Source organism: Vombatus ursinus, unplaced genomic scaffold (genome assembly GCF_900497805.2).
Source record: "Vombatus ursinus unplaced genomic scaffold, bare-nosed wombat genome assembly UNPS02000577.1, whole genome shotgun sequence".
NCBI lineage: Eukaryota > Metazoa > Chordata > Mammalia > Diprotodontia > Vombatidae > Vombatus > Vombatus ursinus.
Window position 1 is genome coordinate 18634903 of NW_020940355.1, and position 21953 is coordinate 18656855.

At 38.3% G+C, this 21953-nt stretch overlaps 1 protein-coding gene across 1 annotated transcript in view; it reads left to right on the forward strand.

Annotated features, from left to right (window-relative positions):
* EEF1E1 (eukaryotic translation elongation factor 1 epsilon 1) overlaps window positions 1-11074 on the forward strand; it is a 30157-nt gene extending 19083 nt beyond the window's left edge. The window contains exons 4-5 of the mRNA XM_027846271.1: window positions 10243-10312; window positions 10771-11074. Coding sequence (XP_027702072.1) covers window positions 10243-10293 — 51 coding nt within the window. The 3' untranslated portion in view covers window positions 10294-10312; window positions 10771-11074. The remainder of the gene's footprint in view (window positions 1-10242; window positions 10313-10770) is intronic.
* Window positions 11075-21953: the final 10879 nt, after the last annotated feature.

Consider the following 21953-nt stretch of genomic DNA (forward strand, 5'->3'; position numbering starts at 1 on the left):
GTAGCACTGCCCCTCCCCAACCTTTGTTGTTTTCCATTTTTGTCCTCTTTGCCAATCTGATAGTTGTGAGGTAGGAACCTCAAAGTTGTTTTAATTTGCATTTCTCTAATTAATAATGATTTAGAACATTATTTCATATAACTCTTGATAGCTTGGATTTCTATCTTTTGAAAACTGCTTGTTCGTATCTTTTATCATTGGAGAATGGCTTTTATTCTTATAAATTTGAATCAGCTCTCCATGTATCTTAGAAGTAGGACCTTTATTGAAGTGGTAGTATAGGGTTTCAACCCTTTTCCTTTCAGAGTGCCTTGAACAGAGAGAGCATTTCTGACTCTAAGCTAATTTCTGTCAGAATGCTCACCCCAATGGAACAGTCAGTATCAGCTTGTGGAAAATACTGGCAGTGGAATGATCACAACAATGGATTATACCACCATAACTAGAAATTTTGGCACTGGGAAAAGCTCCAGAAACTGGGTTCAGGACACACTTGTATAGAGTGACGCTAGGTGAATTAAAGAATACCTGAATTAATTGAAGAAAATAAGACAAGCAGCACAATACGTGCTCTCAAATAAACTTTAAGACGTATTCAGGAGGTGAAAAAGGTTAAAGGTGCCAAAATCATGTTGCATGAACCAAACGATCAGAGCTCAAGGGCTGAAAGGGATCTCATAAGTCTTTTAATGCCATTCCTTCATTTTTATAGATGAGGAAATTGAAGCCCAGAGAATTGACATGACTTGACCAAGGTCACATGGGTAGTGTCAGAAGTGGTATTTGAACTGAGATCCTCTGAATCAAAAACTCATTGCACTCTGCTACGGAAACAGAGACCCAGTGACTGAAGAATGGTTGAGAAAATTATAGTATATGAATGTAATAGAATACTAATGTGCAATAATAAATGTAAAAGAATTTTAATATTGTCACAGTTTTCTCGAGACAGTTACATCACAAGCTAGAGCTTGCAGAATTTATCTGAGACATCAGATTTTAGCTTAGGGAATTATGAGGTTAGTGAGAAAAGAATTTTGGCTTAGCTTTATTACCCCCATTTACTTAATCTGAGACATCAACTCTAGTTCTAGTACTATCTGGTTAGTTCCTGCTCTGTCCACAAATCGCAGTTAAATCCCTGAGTATTTGCTGATCAGTTTATTATTTTAGCTTATGTAGATCTTCCCCTTCTGTTATTGGTTCTTTGATGTATAGATCTTTACCTTCTCCTTTGCCTTCTGTAGAAATTCCAATTATATCCACTCTGCTTTGTCCTACATAAGATTTTTTGAAAATGCCACTTATGGCCTGTTGGTTTTTGTTTACCATGGAACTATGCTCCAAGTATACAATAAACTAGTTATTAAAATGTCTGTGTATTGACCTAGAAGTGGTATTGCTAGAGCAAGGGTATGCACAGTTTTATAGCCTTTTGGGCATAGTTCCAAATTGCACAGAATGGTTGGATCAGTTCACAATTCCACCAACAGGGCATTAGTGTCCCAATTTTCCCACATCCTCTGAAACATTTATCATTTTCCTTTTTCGTCAAAATAGTCAATTTGATAGGTGCGAGATGATACCTCAGAGTTGTTTTAATTTACATTTCTCTAATCAAAAATGATTTAGAGCACTTCTTCATATGACTGTAGATAGCTTTGATTTCTTCATCTGAAAACTGCCTGTTCACATCCTTTGACCATTTATCAGTTGGGAAATCCTTAAGAGATTTAAATGCTACAGAATTAGAATCAGACTGAAAATAAAATCATATCCTTCCAGGTTTCCAGCTTTCCTAGATCGAAGGGGCTAGAAACAGGGGAGCACTAGGCATCTCCAATTTGGGCTATGTAGAGCAGAATTCCTGTTGAGGACGAATGGTGTACAGAAAGGGAAAACTTTAATTTTGCTAATTTTATAATTTAGTTGAGGCAGAGAGATAATGTATTTAAGGTACAGAATGAGAGATTTTTGGAGCTGGCTAATGTAGAAATTTGTTTTGCTTGACAATGCGTATTTGTTAAAAAATTTTTGTTTCATTTTTGTTCCAAGGGTTTTGTTTTTCTTTTTTTCTATTTTTGTTTGAGTTTGGAAGTGAGCTAGAAGGAAGAGGAGAGGTAATAAGAGAGTAGCTAAAAAGAAAAAGAAAGAAACAAAAGAAGGCCTCTGAGGAGGTTTGTTTTGCTTTTTGTTTTGTTTTAATGCACAAAAGAAAACAGAAGACCAGAAGGAAATACTGACAAGTAGGATAACTTTGAAAGTTCCATATTGAGAATTTACATATACTAAAAAGGAAAAGCAAATTTTACATAATAGAGATTTGTACTTTCATGTACAATCCTTTTTCTGTTCTACTTTGTATACATGCCTATTTGACTTGGTTTTGTTTAAGTTCATGATTTTAAAAAAATCTAATTTCATTGACAGCAGATCTCTTTTTCAAAAACTGTGAACAGACAAATCTCAGTTGTGCAAAGAGATGTTTTTGTCCTTTGCAGCTGTACCTGTTTGGAAACACTGATGCATAACATATGAATATTGTTTTTCAGTTTTTATGAAGTTTGATGCTGAGAAGATTCATGCTTTAGTGATTAAAGATAAATATTTTATTGTAGAAAGAACTATTAACATACAAGCTGTAACTCACACACATGATTAAAGGTGTCTATATCAAATTTGCCATCCAAATTCAAAAGCACAAAACTGCCATCACTGATGTAGGGTACAAAATGATACCTTAGTATCATGAGGTGCTGAATCAATATGAAATTCCTTTACAAAGAATGATTCTATATAGCAAAGCTATTTCCATATGCTAGCAGATGGTCAAGATTAACAGTATTATGTTGATTTAGTTATAGTTCATTTGATGTGTTAATTCTATTTAATAAATGTTTTCACTGTTCTTGCCCAGATAGTAATAAAACTATAACAATAGTGCTTGATTGTGTGCTTTTTGTGTTGGAAGCAGGGAGAAGAAAAGGAAAAATGGAGGAGCTCTTTCTAAATTTAATTTTTTTTGTCTTGATCTCAAACAGAACTTATCAGCATTGTTCCTTTTCATCCAAACATAACCAAAAACTAGCACACAAAACAATTAAAAACATAGGAGAATGAAGGTTGTTCATGGTGGTGCAGACATGACACTCACCTCTTTTAACTTTTAACTTCTTAATTTACTATCAAATACCTAGCTGTACTCTTTGTTCTAGACAGAATTTCTGTAACCTGGAAATGAGCATTTTATTTGTTATAATTAAAATTCTATTCTAATTAACAAAGCAGTGCCCTGATTTTGTTGCTTACTATCTGTGTGACCTTAAGTGAGTCACTATCCTTTTCTGAGTTTGACTAGAAGCCAGATCTCTTGATTCCCAGATGTCAGTGCTCCTTCCACTAACCATACTATTGCATCTCAGTAGTAAAGTAAAGGCCTCCAAGTGATTTATAGGTAGGGTACTTTTTATGTTCCCTCAGATCACCTCAATTACAGAGCAGTCTCTTTATTGGTTCTATGAACAAGTCACAACTTAACTTATAACCTTAACTGCAAACTCGCCCTCTGCCCCTACCATCCACCTCCTCAACTCATGCCATCCTCACTGTTCTTCCCCTTCTTGAACTCCTACATTACTTTTACTTCCTACTATTGGGTTCAATGACTGAACCCAAACAATATTCCAGTGAAGTTGGGTTCCTCTCCCTCCTCAAATTTTCCTGGAGTACTTTGGATGTCTTTTCTACCTCCTTTACACTCTATCATATTTAAATATTTTTGTGCATATTGTTATCTCCCAACTTCAAATAGAATGTAAGTTCCATGAAGGAAAGCACTTGGTCATTTTTTATCTTTCTGTGCCCAGTACCTATCACAGTACTTTACACATAGATGGCACTTAATAGATCTACGTAGCTGTTATTATAATATGATTATTATTTCTAATGATATATTTGCCAGGCTTCAAAAGCATATTGAAAATACTTGGGGGGGGGTGAAAATTAGAGGTTAATTTAAGTACAGAAAAGTCCTTTAACCATGTGTATTTATAACAATGTGCTTAAAAGTCTCCAAGGATAGAGTGTCACAATTAGGAGTATGCAGTAATCCCATGTCAGGTAAGAACATCTGGCAAATTTATAATGTTTCAGGATACTTTTCTGTCATCAAAGTTAAGTGTGTATTAAGTTATGACCTTTGCTTTAATCAGAGTTGTTATTTCCTATAAGTATGCAGTAACCTGGCTCACTGGTATAAAATTCAAGATTCTGAAATGTAAAAAAAACCACTTTCATTGATTTTAACCAAACCATAATGTTTTACTTTAGCATCTTTCCATGGGAATAATAGCATTCACAAAAACACAACTTAATTAACTTGTCAGTTTTCTTCTCTTTGCACATATCTTCTACTATGGACATCCATTCAGTCTTTATGTCTATTCTGCCTTTTACACACACACACACACACACACACACGTAACAGTTGGCACATGTTTAGAATTGCCCTTCCTGGCTATACAGAGGATGTGTTCCAATCCAATATGCAGATCTTTGGAAACCTGCTTCCTCAGATTGACGGCCAGTATCTATGCTACTTAATTATAACTAAGTAGATAGTTAACAATAAACTGTCATTAGTATTCCTGCTATACCCAAAAGTAAATAGGAATTGAATGAACATATATGACTCTCTACTAACTCTCTACTAACCCTCTCCAGGATGCATTGTAGACCTCCCTTAACTCTCTCAGCTGAGAACCTTGCCTCATATTTTACAGGAAAAAATTGAGGCCATTCACCATGAGCTCCCCTCTTTTCCTCTCTTTTTCATCTTCTATCACTCAGATGCCTTCTGCCACTATTTCCTCCTTTACCCCTGACTTACATGATAAAGTGGCTTCTCATTACAAAAGACTAACCCCTCTACTTGTTTAAGCAATCCCATTCTATCCTGTCTCCTCTAACAGATTGCCCCTTCTGTCATCTCCATTCTTTCACTTGTTTTATTTTATTTTTTGGTAAAGCAATCAGGGTTGAGTGACTTTCCCAGGGTCACACAGCCAGTAAGTGTCAGAGGCCAGATTTGAACTTAGGTCCTCCTGACTCCAAGGCCGGAGCTTTATCCACTGTGCCACCTAGCTGCCCCTCTTTCACTTATTTTCAATCTCTCCTCTTCTACTGGTTCATTCTCTGCTGCCTACACACATGCCTAAGTCTTCCCCACCTTGGGAAAAAACCTCACTTGATCCTTCTATTCCCCTAGTAACTATTGTCCTACATCTTTTCTGCCCTTTCTACTTTCTCTCCCCTCATTCCCTTCTTAATCCCTTACATTGATTTCTGACTTTATTCCACTGAAACTTCTCTCCAAAGTTACTAATTATCTCCAGTTGCCAAATCAAATGGTCTTTTCTCAGTTCTCATTCTACTTGACCTCTTTGCAGCCTCTGACACTGTTGATCACTCTTTTCTCCTTGATACTCTCTTCTCTTAAGGTTTTCAAGACACCACTTTCTCCTACTTCTCCTCCTACCTAACTGCTCCTTATTTGTCTCTTTTGCTGTATCCTCTTCCAGTATATGCCTTCTATTCATATGTATCCCTCAGGGTCCTGTCCTGAGCCCCTTTCTCTTCTCCTTCTACAATACTTTACTTGGTGATCTCATCAGCTCCCATGGATTTAATTAGCATCTCTACACTGATGATTGTGAAATTTGTCTATCCTGCCCCAAACTCTCTGCTGACCTCCAATCTTGCATCTTCAACTGCCTTTCAGACATCTCAAACTGAATATCTAGTAGACATTTTAACCTCAGTTTGCCCCAAACAGAACTCACTACCTTTCCACTAAACCTTCCCCTTCCTCCTACCTTCCTTATTACTGTAGAGGGCATTACCTTCCTTATTACTGTAGAGGGCATTACTGTCCTTCTAGTCTTCAGGCTCGAAACCTAGGAGTCATTCTGGATTCCTTACTATCTCTCATCTGCCATAACCAATCTGTTGCCAAGGCCTGTCAATTTCACCTTTGCAATATCTCTCCAATAGGTCCCCCTTTTCTCCTCCAACACTGCCATCACCTAGTGCAGACACTCATCACCATAAGACTGGACTACTGCAATAGCCTGCTGGTGGATCTGCCTGCCTCAGGTCCCTCCCCATTCCAATCCATTCTCCATTCAGTCACTAAAATGATTTTTCTTAAGCAAAGGTCTTATCATGGCACCTTCCCTCCCCCCACCAACTCAATTAACTCTAGTGGCTTCCTGTTGCATCTAGGATCAAATACAAAATGCTCCATTTGGCATTCAAAGCCCTTCAGAACTTAGTTCCTTCCTACCTTTCCAGTCTTCCTACACTTTACTTTCCACCATATACTCTTTGATCCAGTGACACTGCCCTCTTGGCTATTCCACAAACATGACACTCCATCTCTTGGCTCTGGACTTTCCCCCCACCACCATGCCTGGAACACTCTCCCTCCTCTGCTCTGCCTACTGATCTCTCTGACTTCCTTTAAATCCCACCTTCTACAGGAAGTCTTCCCAAACCCTTCTTAATCCCAGTGCCTTCCCTCTGATATTTCCTATTTATCCTGTGTATAGCTTGCTGTGTACATATTTGTTTGCATGTTATTTCCCCCATTAGATTGTAAACTCCTTTAAGGTAGGTACTGTCTTTTGCTTCTTTTGTGTCTGCAGCATTTAGCACAGTGCCTGGCACATGGGAGGCATTTAATAAATACTGATTGATTACTATGATCCAGCTCTTTATCCTAAAGCCTCACTGCAACCCTTGAATTCACACATTAGACATACCCTGCCCTCCAGAATCCTCTCCCTCTGACTGGACGGCTTTTTTCAGAATCTCTATTTAAGGAAAGCGTCTAGGCCATCCATGTCTCTTTCCTCTCCGGTACTTCTGAACTTCCTCTACCATCTCTCTTACCCACTCTACTCCTATACCTTTTCTCGCTTTATAACTTCTTCTTATATGTTGTCTCCCTCTATTAGAATGTAAGCTCCATGAGGACAGGAACAGTCTATTTGTATTTTTATTCCCAGCTTTAGCACTGTACTTGATACATAGTAAATGCTTAATAAATGCTAGCTGACTGACAGCTAACAATGCACCCTCATCCAGTCAACCTTACCATCTGGTAATATGTGATTTGGTTAATGAGTAGTGCTCCTAGCATGGAGATTTCTCCTAATTCAGATCACTGCCACCTATAGTTTAGTAAATAAGTCCTAAGGAGTAGCCAGAGACATATAGAGATAAACTGACCTGCCCAGAGTCACATAGCTAATAAGTGTCAAAGATGGGAGTTCAACCCAATCTTCTTTACTTCAGTCTCAGTATTCTCCCCACCATTCCACATTGCCTCCACATATACTTTGAAATAATTAATACGGTTTAATAAATATTAATAACCAACCTCTCACACTTCCTACCAGTGTGTCATCTCCGTGGCCCCAAGTTTTCTCATCAGTAAAATAGACAGTCTCTCAGGTTCCTTTTAACTCTAGATCTCTGATCTGAAACTACTGAAAGATCATCTTCAATCCTTTCAAGATATGTTGAGAAAAAGTAAACAGCTGACATTGAAAGAGGGCGAAAAGATGTAACTACATTATCAGAGAGATTGCCTCAACACTCAAAGATCAAACTTAAATTACTTCACAAGTACAGTGTTAAAATTATCATTAATTGTAGCTTTTTCATTTGTGTTTTCTTTCTAGTGGTCTACTTTATTCTCTAAAAAAAAAAACTCAAGTCTATTACATGGGCCTTACTTCATGTTAATATAGCGGTTGCAGAGGTATGGTGGTTTAATGGATTCAAGCATTTAACTTCTTACCCCAGAAAGTAATATTTCTTCTTTGCCTCTGTAATTAGATAATCTGCTCCCACCCATTACTAGAGCACTAAATTTCATATTCTCCATACATCTGAGCATACCACTACATTTCTGGCCATTTTAATTTGAGTCTTGATTTACTGAAACTGCATTATACTCCTAACTCTTCTTGGAGCTCAGGGGGAATTTTATTGCAAAAGCAATGGGGAGAAAGTTGCCATCATATATCTGTCTTGGTATGTCAAGCCCTTAGATACACACAGGGCTCCGTAGCCTACTGTCCCATGTCTTGTGTGCTGGATTTATAATACTGTGTGCCCCATCTCTGGGGTGACATATAGGTATATCAGAGATAGCAGGGAGAATTTGATTTTGCAATAATGATTACTTGTTGCTGGGACTCATTTCCTGCAGGCTTGCTGTTATTTCCCATACTGATGGTGAGTAAAAATTATTCCAACTGCTATCTAGCCTGGCTAAACTCATCTTTCACATGCTAGGGAGCGGCCAAAAGGGGGATGGGGAGAAAAGGAGGAGAAAATTGAGATGCTAGTCATTTTTTTCTCAAGTGTTTCTGCTCTTGATCACAGTATTGTCATGGCCCCTTTAGTAAAGCTCTAATATTACCCTTCTCTGTTAGAAGAATGAATTTTTTTTCATCCTTTCCACCCTGGTGGATTAATTTGACAGCTCATTGGTGATGTCTCTCCAACTTCAAAGGAGCAATTTCCCCAGGGCTAGCCAATTGTAATGTGGATACTTGACTTGCCATTCATGCTGGGTGTCATCTGTCTTCTCAGTCCTGTAGTGGATAATTTTTGTTTTCCTTAGCATCATCTGCTTGAGCAGCCTATGCCTGGCAGGCCTGTCTGTACAGGTTGAACTCAAAATACAATAGCCATATAGTTAATTTGACAAGGCACATCTCCAGACAGAGAAGCCCCAGGCTGACTTTGACCAAGATCAGCATCATGGTCCCCAAATATCCAACTGTCTTGATTTTAGTCACAAATGTCCTCCCTGTTTCAGCCCATGAACTATGTTGCTCATGCATTGTAAGTTTCTGTATCTCCAACATCCAATCTTCTCACACACACAGAAGTAGGACCTTCTCTTAAGGATTGTTCAACATTTCATATGATCTGTGGTACCTGGAAGGAATAGCCCCTTTAGTGAATTATCACTGCAAGAAAAAAACAGGATTTCGCATATACACATATGTGTGTGTAATATGACATAGATGGATAGATGTGTGTCTGTGAAATTATCTCATCTGATTCTCAAAACAACCCTTCGAAGTAGCTGCTATTATTATCCCCATTTTAGAGATGAGGAAAATGAGGCAGACAGCACTTAAGTAACTTGCCCAGGGTCATATAACAAGTAAGTGCCTGAAGTCAGATTTGAACTCATGATGCCAGGCCAAGCACTTTATCTATTGCACTACTAGCTGCTTCTATAAGTCTTCCAAGGCATGGTCCTTGGTCCAGATGGCGAGGTGGATGGCCAGAAGAGTAAGATAATTGGGAAGTTATCAGTGATAATGGAAGATTTGGAGATGGGTGCGGGGGGGGGGGGGGAGAATATATGTAATATTAATTTTATATTGATTATGACTTTAATATATCCCATTTTTGTAGATAAGCATTTTTTTCTAATAACATATAAGTATCTTTTCAATAATCACTATGCTAAATGGTAATGGATAGTTCTGACACTATTCAAAATACTAAGATTTGGGGCAGCTAGGTGGCACAGTGAATAGAGCACCAGCTCTGGAGTCAGGAGCCCTGAGTTCAAATCCAGCTTCAGACACATAACACTAGCTATGTGACCCTGGGAAAGTCACTTAATCCCAATTACCTAGCCAAAAACAAAAAAAAATGCTAAGATCAAATATAAAATTTAGATGTAAAATCTGGGTGCAAAATGGGTGATATTTCCATTTTAGATTTTTAGTAGGCTCAGATTCAGTAGACCATAAGTTCTTAGAGGGTAGGGAGTATTTCATTTTTGTCTTTGCATTCTCAGTGCCTAGCATAAAATAGGTACTTTACAAATGCTTATTGAATAGAAAAAAAAAAAACCATTCTCTAGCCAGAGAAAAGTAATTCTTACTCTCTTCAACTACTGTCTTCTTCTCTCCCTAAGAATTAAAAAAGTAGATGTAAAAACCATGTAAATGGGGAAGAAGAGTAATAAGCCCAGGAGGCCAAAAATATATGTAAATCTAAAACTAAATAATTTTTTAAAAATAATTTTTCCTTATATGAGTCTTTTACCAGTTCAGTTTTAGCCCTTTTTAACTCAAGAAGACTTGTCATCATGAACTAGAAGTTACTTGAGAGGTTTTCTTGTCTATCCTCTTCTTTTTACAGATAAGGAACCTGAAACCCATAGACAGGAATTATCTTTCCCATACCTTCTGACATGAATCTCCACATCCAGGTATGACAGTCTATGGGATTCTAATGTTGCAGGGCTTTCCAGTCAATGACTGTGCCCTTGTCTTGTAATTTGGGGCAATTGAGTCATACTGGAGAGCTACGATTAAGGGCAACATGATGTGCCCTATTACACATACACTTCGTATTTCTATTTTGTTTCATATTACTTCATAATTTAAAATGCATCTAAAATGATTGAATAAGTGTTCAGTGTTACTCAGAGTATATTATCTCAGCTGCACTGCTCTGGTTCCTATTTCTACATAGGAAGCATGTCAACTATTAAGAATGTTAATGCTTATTTAAATGAACATTCACTTAGCATTTTAAAATCATAAATTTGTTCCCCTAAAGCATTTTCTTTGAAATGGAGGGGGGGTGGGGTAGGTAATGTGGGTAATAAACCATTCCCAACCTTTAATAGTGCTCTTGGTTCTGCATGTATTTGTGCTTTTCTAGCAATGAAATATGAAGTCCCATGAAGAATGGAACAAGCAATTGACTTGAAGGGGCATGAAGTTTCAGTGTACCAATTTGCTCTCATCTTCAACAGCAGGCACTGGAAGTTCTTTGGTGGGGAGATGGTATACAGTGATTATATCAATGATCTAAGATGCTCTGTTAAATTCAGTGTGGTTTATACTTCTGAATAGCTTTCTATTATCTTCAAGAGAGAGAGCTCAAGACTTATAAGCCATTTAACCCAACTTTCTCATTTTACAGATGAAGAAACTAAGGCACAGTAAGGCACAATATAATGGTATTAAGATTAACAAATATACTGAATATATAGAATATATAGAATTGTATGGAATATGATATATAAAGAAATCTACAATATCTTTATGAAATAAATGCAAAGTGAAAAAACCAGAACCAGAAGAACAGAATATACACTACAACCAAAACTGGACTTGTTGACCTCTAAGGTCACTTCCAGCTCTAAATCTATGATTCTATTATCCATTCAAGAAGAAAGTAAATGAGAATAAAAAATGAATTCTAATAGAAACCTAGAGTGACTAAAAAGTTATGATATTTGCTGATATTCAATGAACTATATATAAATTCAATATAAATTAATTTATATAATATATTAACATTTATTTGTAACCAAAGCTTTTCTGAGCATGCCCAGTTTGTCTAAGATGGAGCCCAATGTCCCATACCATGTGGGTAGTGATAGTTTCCTTTGATTGGCTGCCTATATTTTTAAAACTGGTGAGACTAAGCTGTCACTATCCTTTCTGTTGCCCTGCTTGGATGCCATGAACTGAACAGTTGAGAGAGAAAATAAAATCCTTCCCAGTTCCTTCTCTGCAACCCTGGCTCCAAGGAATGGGCCTGAGAGTGTTTCTGTTCTGTATCATTTGTCCTCAGTTTCAAGTGTGGAAGGTGATTCTTACTGGACCAGAGTTCAGGCCATAATGACCATGAAGTCAGGATTGCAGGAGACATGGTGCAGCCAGCCATATTGGCATGGAAACCTTGAGAAATCAGTGTCTAGGACTAGATTCTGAAGGAGGGTTTTGGACTATGAACCTAATACTCTTCCCCTCCCCAGAGACTGAGGTGGTGCAAAGGGATAGGGGGATTATGCCTCCGACAGGGTGGGGGAGTAAGTTTGTGTATTTATTATACCTTTTGAAGTAAATATTTCTGTTTTGAAAGGTCCTGTGTTGCATATTTTTATATTAATTTCATAAATGTTATTATATAAATACATTTTAAGTTGTTTTTAATTTAAATATATAAATATCAGTTATATAAGATGAATATATATACCCAATATATGCACTCAATGTAATACAACTAGTTGCAAAGTAAGTCTAATTGGTTGTACTGACATTTAATATTAATTTTATAATAAATCATTTAAAGGGAGGGGATTAAGAGAGCCAGCATTCCTAGGGAAGACAATTTTTAAAGTAGAACTTGAACTGGGCCATGAACTTAGTAGAGGCAGGGCTTGGAATGGCAGAGACAAAGAAGGATATTTCTCTTTTTTTATTAATAAATTTATTTATTTTTAGTTTTCAACATTTACTTCCACAAGATTTTGAGTTCCAAATTTTCAGCCCATCTCACCCCTCCCCCCACCCCAAGATGGCATGCATTCTGAATACCCTTCCCCCAGTCTGCCTTCCCTTCTATCTCTCCCCCCCTTCTCTTAACCCCTTCCCCTTCTATTTTCCTGTAGGGCAGGATAGATTTTTGTACCCCATTTCTTGTATGTTTTATTTCCCAGTTGCATGTGAAAACATTTTTTTTAAACATGTGTTCTTAAAACTTTGGGTTCCAAATTTTCTCCCTTCCTCCCTCCCTACCTACCCTCATTGAAAAGGCAAGCAACTCAATATAGGTTATACATGTGCAGTTATGCAAAACACTTCCATAGTAGACATGCTATGAAAAAAAAACTCTACTTCCCTTAATCCTATCCTGCCCCACCCCATTTATTCTATTCTTTCTTTTGACCCTGTCCCTCCTCAGAAGTATTTGCTTCTGATTACCCCCTTTCCCAATGTGCCCTCCTCTCTATCATCCTTCTACTCTCTTGTCCCCTTCCCCCCCTATTTTCCTGTAGGGTAAGACAGATTTCCATACCCAATTGAGTGTGTATGTTATTCCCTCCTTAAGTCAAATCCTATGAGAATAAGATTCATTCATTCCCTCTCACCTTCCCCGTTACCCCTCCACTGTAAGAGCCTTTTCTGTTTTTTTTGTGAGATAGTTTGCCCACCTCTACCTCTCCCTTTCTCCTTCTCCTAGTATAATCCTCTCTCACCCCTTAATTTTATTCTCCAGATATGACTCCTTCATCTTCAACTTACCCTGTGCCCTCTATCTATCTATCTATCTATCTATCTATATACATACATAAAATTTTTTCCCTCCAACCACCCTAATACTGACAAAGGTCTCATGAGTTACAATTATCATCTTTCCATGCAGGAATGTAAACAGTTCAACCTTAATAAGTCTCTTATGATTTCTCTTTCCTGTTTACTTCTTCATGTTCCACTTGAGTCTTGTATTTTAAAGTCAAATTTTCTATTCAGCTCTGGTCTTTTCATCAAGAATGCTTGAAAGTCCTCTATTTCACTGAATGACCATTTTTTTCCCCTGAAGGATTATACTCAGTTTGCTGGGTAGGTGATTCTTAGTTGTAATCCTACCTCTTTTGCCCTCCGGAATATTATATTCCATGCCCTGTGGTCCCTTAATGTAGAAGCTGCTAAATCCTGTGTTATCCTGATTGCGTTTCCACAATACTTGAATTGTTTCTTTCTGGGTGCCTGTGATATTTTCTCCTTGACCTGGGAACTCTGGGATTTGGCTACAATATTCCTAGGAGTTTTCCTTTGAGGATCTCTTTCAGGAGGAAATGGGTGGATTCTTTCAATTTCTATTTTGCCCTCTGGTTCTAAAATATCACAGCAGTTTTCCTTGATCATTTCTTGAAAGATGATGTCTAGGCTCTTTTTTTGATCATGGCTTTCAGATAGTCCAATAATTTTTAAATTCTCTCTCCTGGATCTATTTTCCAGGTCAGTTGTTTTTCCAATGAGATATTTCACATTGTTTTCTAATTTTTCATTCTTTTGGATTTGTTTTACAGTGTCTTGATTTCTCATAGAGTCACTAGCTTCCAATTGCTCTATTCTAATTTTTAAAGAAGTATTTTCTTCAGTAACCTTTTGGACTTCCTTTTCCATTTAGCCAGTTTTGCTTTTTAGGGCATTCTTCTCACTGGCTTTTCGGACCTCTTTTGCCATTTGGGTTAGACTATTTTTTAAGGTGTTATTTTCTTCAGTATTTTTTTGGATACCCTTTAGCAAGCTGTTGACTTGTTTTTCATGATTTTCTTCCATCACTCTCATTTCTCTTCCTAGTTTTTCCTCTACTTCTGTTACTTGCTTCTCAAAATCCCTTTTAAGCTCATCCAAGGCCTGGGACTGATTCATATTTTTCTTGGAGACTTTGGATGTAGGAGCTTTGACTTTGTTTTCTTCTTCTGGTTGTATGTTTTGATCTTCTTTGTCACCAAAGTATGATAATATAGTCTGACTGTTTTTGCACTGTGTACTCATGATCCCAGTGAATTACTTGAGTTTTAAACTCTTTGTTAAGGTAAGAGTCTGCTTCCAATGTGGAGAATGTACTGTCCCAAGCTTCAGGGGTTTGTACAGCTCTTTTCAGAGATACTTCTAGGGACCAGTAAATTTTCAGTTCTTTCAAGGTGGTACGATAAGGGGCGTGGTGTTTCCTCTCCACTGCCACAACAAGCTCCACCATGCCAGCACTCCACCTCGCTCCAGGACTGCCCCTCAGAACTGTGACCCAGATCCAAGTATGGTAAAAGCAAGAGATTCCTGCCTCAGCACTGGTAAAGAGATCCCTGCAATCCTGCCCCGATCAGTCACTCGATTCCCCCTCAGTCTGTGGGCAGGAAGCTCAGGAGGCAGCCGCAGCCCCGGGCCATGCTCTGGACTTGTGGCTGAGACCTAGCTTCTCTCTCTCACCGCAGTCACAGACTTTTCCCACTGACTTTCTAATTTGTTTTTGGCATTCATGGGTTGAGAAGTCTGGAAACTGCCACAGCTGCCCACGATTCAGCCCTCTGAGGCCTTCTGCAGGTTTGCTGTGGCCTGTGTGCCCATGCCAAACTGCGCTCCTCTCCCTGCCCATCGCGATATACCTTTCTGATCAATCATCCAGGTTGTCTTGGGCAGGAAGTTTGTTTCACTCTGTTTTTTTGTGCATTCTGCTGCTTTAGAATTTGTTTAGAGTCATTTTTTTTACAGGTCTTTGGACGGGTTTGGGGGAGAGCTCAAGCAAGTCACTTCTTTCACTCCGCCATCTTGGCTCCACCCCCCGTAAGAAGGATATTTCAAGCAGGGTTAAGGACAGCAACCAAAGCAAGAAAGCAGGAAGGAGCATGGCATATTCCCAAGAATGAGGAGATTGCCTGGCTAGAGTAGAGGATCCATATTGAAAGTAGGGGGAGATAAAGTTGGAGAGGTAGAATGGAAGCAGATAATATTAGGTTGTGAAAACCAGAAAGAAGAGTTTTGAATTGATATAATGTAATAGGGAGCCACTGTAGGTTTTTCCTAAATAAATTTTATTGATAATTTTTGTTTCTATATGACATAAATTTTCACCTGTATCCATCCCCCTCCCTCAGAGCCATTCATTATAACAGATTTTTTTCAAAGAGGAAGCAGAAAATTTTGCAATGTTCCATACCTGGAGGTTACTCTCCACCCCCTCATTCCCATCCCCTACCCCTACCTCTGCCACTGCAGTTCTAAAGAGGTGCCATGGCACAGTTGATAGAGTGCTGTACTTGGTTGGAGAATTTCGTTTAAATCCTGCCTCTGCCACTGAGTAGCTGTGTGATCTTGGGCAAATCACTTAACCTTACTGTGCCTTAGTTTCTTCATCTGTAAAATGAGAGGGTTGGGTTAAATGGTTTCTAAGTCTCTTTTATCTAAATCTATGACCTAATGATGTAGGCAATATTTTAGGAAGGCTATTCTGGCTCTAATGTGCTTGATGGTTTAATAGTAAGCAGGGATCAAAGGTCCCAACTGACCACTGGAAGCCAGTTTCAACTTGAACAGACACTTACTAAGCACTTGCTTATGTGCAGAGAACCTTGCAAGAACTGGGAGATAATAAAAAAATTGAGTAAATCACAATTGCAATTTACATGGAGTTGACAATAGTATAGGGAGATACAACATACACCCAAGTAACGAGGAGGGGGCAAGAATCAAGGCAGTCTTGAAGTGATACTGTTTCAATTAGAGTTGCTGCAATGGGAAGGGAAATGAAGATATGATACAAGACACATTTCAAATGAAGAATCAATAGTATCTGGTGACTGTATACAGTGGATTAAGGAGAGGGAGAAATCAAGAGTGTTGAAAAAAAAATTATACTCTGTGTTTGGGGCAAAAGACTACCAGAGTCAATTTAAAAAAAAATTTATTTAGTATTTTATTTTCCCCCAGTTACACGTAAAAACAATTTTTAACATTCGTTTTTAAAACTTTGAGTTCCAAATTCTCTCCCTTCCTCCCTTCCCACCTCTCCCCCCACCCCCATTGAGAAGGCGGGCAGTTTGATATAGATTATACATGTGCAGTCATGCAAAACATTTCCGTATTAGTCATGTTGTGAAAGAAAATATAGACCAAAACAATCTCAAGAAAAATAAAGCAAAAAAAAAGTATGCTTCAGTCTATTCAGGCACCATCAGTTCTTTCTCTGTGTATGGATATTTTTCATCATGTCTTTCAGAGTTGTCTTTGATCGATTGTATTGCTGAGAATAGCTAAGTCATTCACAATTGATCATCTTATAGTATTGCTATTACTTCATTTTGCATCAGCTCACGTAAGTCTTTCCAGGTTTTTCTGAGAACATACTGCTCATCATTTCTTCTAGTATAATAGTATTCCATCATAATCACACACCACAGTTCAGCTATTCCCCAACTGAAGGGCATCCCCTTACTTTCCAATTCTTTGCCACCAGAAAATATCTGCTATAAATACATGTAGGTCTTTTTCCTTTTTTTTTTTTAATCTCTTATGAAATACAGACCTAGTAGTGATATTGCTAGGTCAAAAGGTATGCATGGTTTTATAGGCCTTTGGGCATAGTTCCAAATTGCTTTACTGAATGACTGAATCAGTTCACAACTCCATCTACCAGAGTCAATTAAAAAAAATTTAAATTGTTCTAATTCTAAGTATCTCTTACAAAGATATAATCCAAAAAGACAGAAATCTTTCTTTGAAAGAAATCTTTGAAAATTTATCTTAACTCTGTAAAAAAAAAATTTTTTTTTCAGTAGGAAAAAAATTGGTTTTGTACATGGGGTAAAACATTATTAACTCAAGATAACTCAGAGACAAAAACTCTCACATCTATCACCCATCTCTGCAAGAAGTTTATATGGAACATCCATCTAGTCATAACCAACATGCCCTCTTCCTTGAAATATCATCCAGGTTTTTCCAAGAAGACCTTTGGATAGCATATTTGTCTTGGAATGTCCTCAGAAAGTTATGTCATTGATTAGAAAACAGGAAAAAATCCCCAGAGTCCATTCAAATAGCAGGGGAAAAGAAAATGTGGGGGAGGGGAGCTATTCAAACTTCATTTTCTTTCTTTATAGCTCTTCCTTCTCCTCTGCCTCTACAGAAATCACCCTGATCTCCAAAGTTTCCTTGGCCTCTGCCACCAAAGCCCCTTTGGCCCACTCTACCATAACCACCACCACCACCACTGCAGCCTCCAAAGTCATTGGGTTTGGCCAATTGTCCAATTTTTCCATCAATTTCCCCATCTTCCATAGCCTCATTTCACAGTTTAACATTTTCTTCTGAGTTAAAAACCAGAAGACTGAACCCTTTAGATGTCCCTGTCTCCTTGCTTTTGACTATCCTGGCACCAACAGAGTCACGAATGAATTTTCAGTGTTTATTCTGTTGTGTCTTCAGAAAGACCATTGATGAACAAAGTTTTGTAGGACCAGCTCCTTGGTGCTGCATTAGTGGTCTTCTGACCCTACAAACCATTTGTAAGTGACAACTTACAGCATTCTTCCCAAAAAAAGTTCACAATAAAAACACCAAAAGAGCTCAGATGAATGCTCAGTTAACATTTTGCTTCCTCAAAGAGAACAAGAAAACAATTTTAGGAATACCATTGAGAACCACTTAAAACCATTCAACTTTTCTTTAACCACTCCATCTAAGGATTTTCCTTTCTAGCTGATCAAAGGTGAACTCAAGATAAACTTCTATTAACTTAATTAATCATAGATTTCTTCCTTCTCATAGTGGGATCATGACCCACCTCTCCCTTTAGAAACTGGTCATGCCTTCTAGAAGCTTGATGTAAAAAGATTTCAGTCTGGGAACTGTATGCTAAAGGATGATAAGGTTTCTCATGTGGAAGGACCAAGGACTTTAGACTAAAGTGCTTTCCTAACATTATTTTGTAAGATATCATCTAAAAAGATGAAACCTTAGTATGCTTCCACAAGGGTGACTCTAAAGCAGAGGTTTTTAACTTGGAGTCTGTGAATTTGTTTTAATATTTCAACAATTATTTCAATATAACTGATTTACTTTGTAATCTTGAGAGTCAAGAGGCTCCAGAAAGGGTTCATGCCACAGAAAAGATGAAGAACTCTCACTCTAAAATATTCTAACAAGGCCAACATTAATTTATTATGGAGGGTGGAATCAAGATGGCGAAGTAAAAGCAATGACTTGCTTGAGCTCTCCCCCACACCCCTCCAAACACCTGTAAAAAATGGCTCTAAACAAATTCTATAGCAGCAGAACCCATAAAAAAGATAGAGTGAAACAAATTTCCAGCTCAAGACAACCTGGATGGTTGATTACAAAGGTCTATCATGCCAGTTTGGGAAACGCAGTTCAGCATGGGTGCACAGGCAACAACTAGGCCTCAGCAAACCTGGAGCAGGCCTCAGAGAACTGAATCACAGGCAGTTGTGGTGGTTTCCAGACTTCTCAACCCACAAATGCCACAGACAACTTAGAAGGTCAGTAGAAAAAGTCTGTGACCTCAGTGAGAGAGAAGCTTGGTCCCAGCCCTAGTCCCTGCGCGGCCCGAGGGTGGCCGCTGCTTCTGGAGCTCTTGACCCACAGACTGAGGGGGACTCCAGTGGCTAATCAGAGGGGGATTGCACGGATGTCTTTGCTGGTGTTGAGGCAGGATTCTCTTGCTTTGCCTGTGTTTAGATCAGGGTCACAGTTCTGGATGGCAATCCTAGGGCAAGGAGGAACACTGGCATGGTGGAGCTTGTAATGGTGGTAGAGAGGGAATTTTCCTCACAGTTCCAAGGCAGAAAAGAGTGCTTGTGGTCACTCATAGACCAGAGTAGAGGCCAGGAAAGGAGTAAACACCTTGCCTTTGATCATACCACCTTGGAAGAATTGAAAACTTACAGGTCCCTAGAAGTATTTCTGAAAACAGCTGCACAACACCCCTGAAGCTTAGGACAGTACATTCTCCACACTGGAAGCAGACCCCTACCTTAACAAAGAGTTTAAAACTTAAGTAATTGGTTGGTATCATGAGCAAACTGTGCAAAAAAAGTCACCATAGAATCTTTCTTTGATGACAAAGAAGATCAAAACATACAACCAGAAGAAGACGACAAAGTCAAAGCTCCTACATCCAAAGCCTCCAAGAAAAACATAAATCAGTCCCAGGCCATGGAAGAGCTCAAAAAGGTTTTTGAGAAGCAAGTAAGAGAAGCAGAGGAAAAACTGGGAAGAGAAATGAGAGTGATGCAAGAAAATCATGAAAAAAAAGTCAACAGCTTGCTAAAGGGGACCCAAAAAAATACTGAAGAAAATAACACCTTAAAAAATAGCCTAACCCAAAGGGCAAAAGAGGTTCAAAAAGCCAGTGAAGAGAAAAATGCCCTAAAAAGCAAAATTGGCCAAATGGAAAAGGGAAGTCCAAAAGCTCACTGAAGAAAATACTTCCTTAAAAATTAGAATGGAGTAACTAGAAGTTAGTGACTTTATGAGAAATCAAGACATTGTAAAACAAAACCAAAAGAATGAAAAAATAGAAGACAATGTGAAATATCTCACTGGAAAAACAACTGACCTAGAAAATAGATCCAGGAGAGAGAATTTAAAAATTATTGGACTATCTGAAAGCCATGACCAAAAAAAGAGCCAAGACATCATCTTTCAAGAAGTTATCAAGGAAAACTGCTGTGATATTTTAGAACCAGAGGGTAAACAGACTGGAAAGAATCCACCCATCACTTCCTGAAAGAGATCCCCAAAGGAAAACTCCTAGGAAGATTGTAGCCAAATGCCAGAGTTCCCAATCAAGGAGAAAATATTGCAAGCAGCCAGAAAGAAACAATTCAAGTATTGTGGAAACACAATCAGGATAACACAGGATTTGGCAGCTTCTACATTAAGGGACCAGAGGGCTTGGAATATGATATTCCAGAGGGCAAAAGAGATAGGATTACAGCCAAGAATCATCTACCCAGCAAAACTGAGCATAATCCTTCATGGGAAAAAATAGACATTCAGTGAAACAGAGGACTTTCAAGCATTCTTGATGAAAGACCAGAGCTGAATGGAAAATTCAACTTTCAAATACAAGACTCAAGAAAAGCATGAAGAGGTAAACAGGAAAGAGAAATTATAATGGACTTATTAAGGTTAAACTGTTTACATTCTTGCATGGAAAGATGATATTTGTAACTCATGAGACCTTTGTCAGTATTAGGGTAGTGGGAAGGGGAAAAATTATATGTATAGATAGATTGCTAGATAAAGAGCACAGGGTGAGTTGAAGATGAATGGGTGATAGCTGGAAAATAAAATTAAGTCGGGGGAGAGGATTATACTGGGAGAAGGAGAAAGGGAGAGATAGAATGGAGTAAATTATCTCACAAAAAACAGACAAGAAAAGGCTTTTACAATGGAGAGGAAGTGGGGGAAGGTAAGAGGGAATGAGTGAATCTTATTCTCATAGGATTTGACTTAAGGGGGGAATAACATACACACTCAATTGGGTACGGAAATCTGTCTTACCCTACAGGAAAACGGGGGGAAGGGAATAAGAGGGGGGATGATAGAGGGAAGGGCAGATTGGGGGAGAGAGTAATCAGAAGCAAACACTTCTGAGGAGGGACAGAGTTAAAAGTGAGAAAAATGAAGGGACAGGACAGGATGAAGGAAAATATAGTTAGTTTTCCACAGCATGACTAGTATGGAAGTGTTTTGCATAACTACACATGTATAACCTGTATTGAGTTGCTTGCCTTTTCAGTGAGAGTGGGTGGGGAGGGAAGAAGGGAGAAAATTTGGAACCCAAAGTTTTAAAAACACATGTTAAAAAAAAGTGTTTTCACATGCAACTGGGAAATAAGAAATACAGGAAATGCAATATAGAAATCTATCATGCAGGAAAATAGAAGTGGAAGGGGATAAGGGGCGGGGAGATAGAGGGAAGGGCAGATTAGGGGAAAGGGTATTCAGAGTGCATTCTGGGGGAGAATGGGGGAGGGATGAGATGGGGAGAAAATATGGAACTCAAAATCTTGTGGAAGTGAATGTTAAAAACTAAAAATAAATAAATTAATGAATCTCAAAAAAAACCATATTAATTTATTATAATGCTAAAAGGGGCCTTGCACATAGAAAGTACTTGATAGATCTTTGTTGGGCTGTACTTGTAAGAATACTTTAAAACTGCCATTTCTTATTCCTCTCCTTTATCCTGCATCATATACTTACAACTCTATTGACCCTGGGAAAGTCAATTAATCTTTCTAAGCCTCCATTTCCTAATCTGTAAAACAGAGATAATAAAAGCATCTACCTCATAAGGTTGTTATGAGGATTAAATGAGATATCATACTTGCTATTGGAAGGCCTAGGTTCTAATACCAGCTCTGTTGAAAGCTTATTCTGTGATCTCAGAATCTATGTCTTTGGTATGAAGAGCTAACTCCGGACTATGCTTCAAGTCAATTCAACAAACATTTATTAACCAACTTTTTAGCACAGGCACTGTGCTAGTACTGGGGATGTAAAAGGAAAAAACATTCC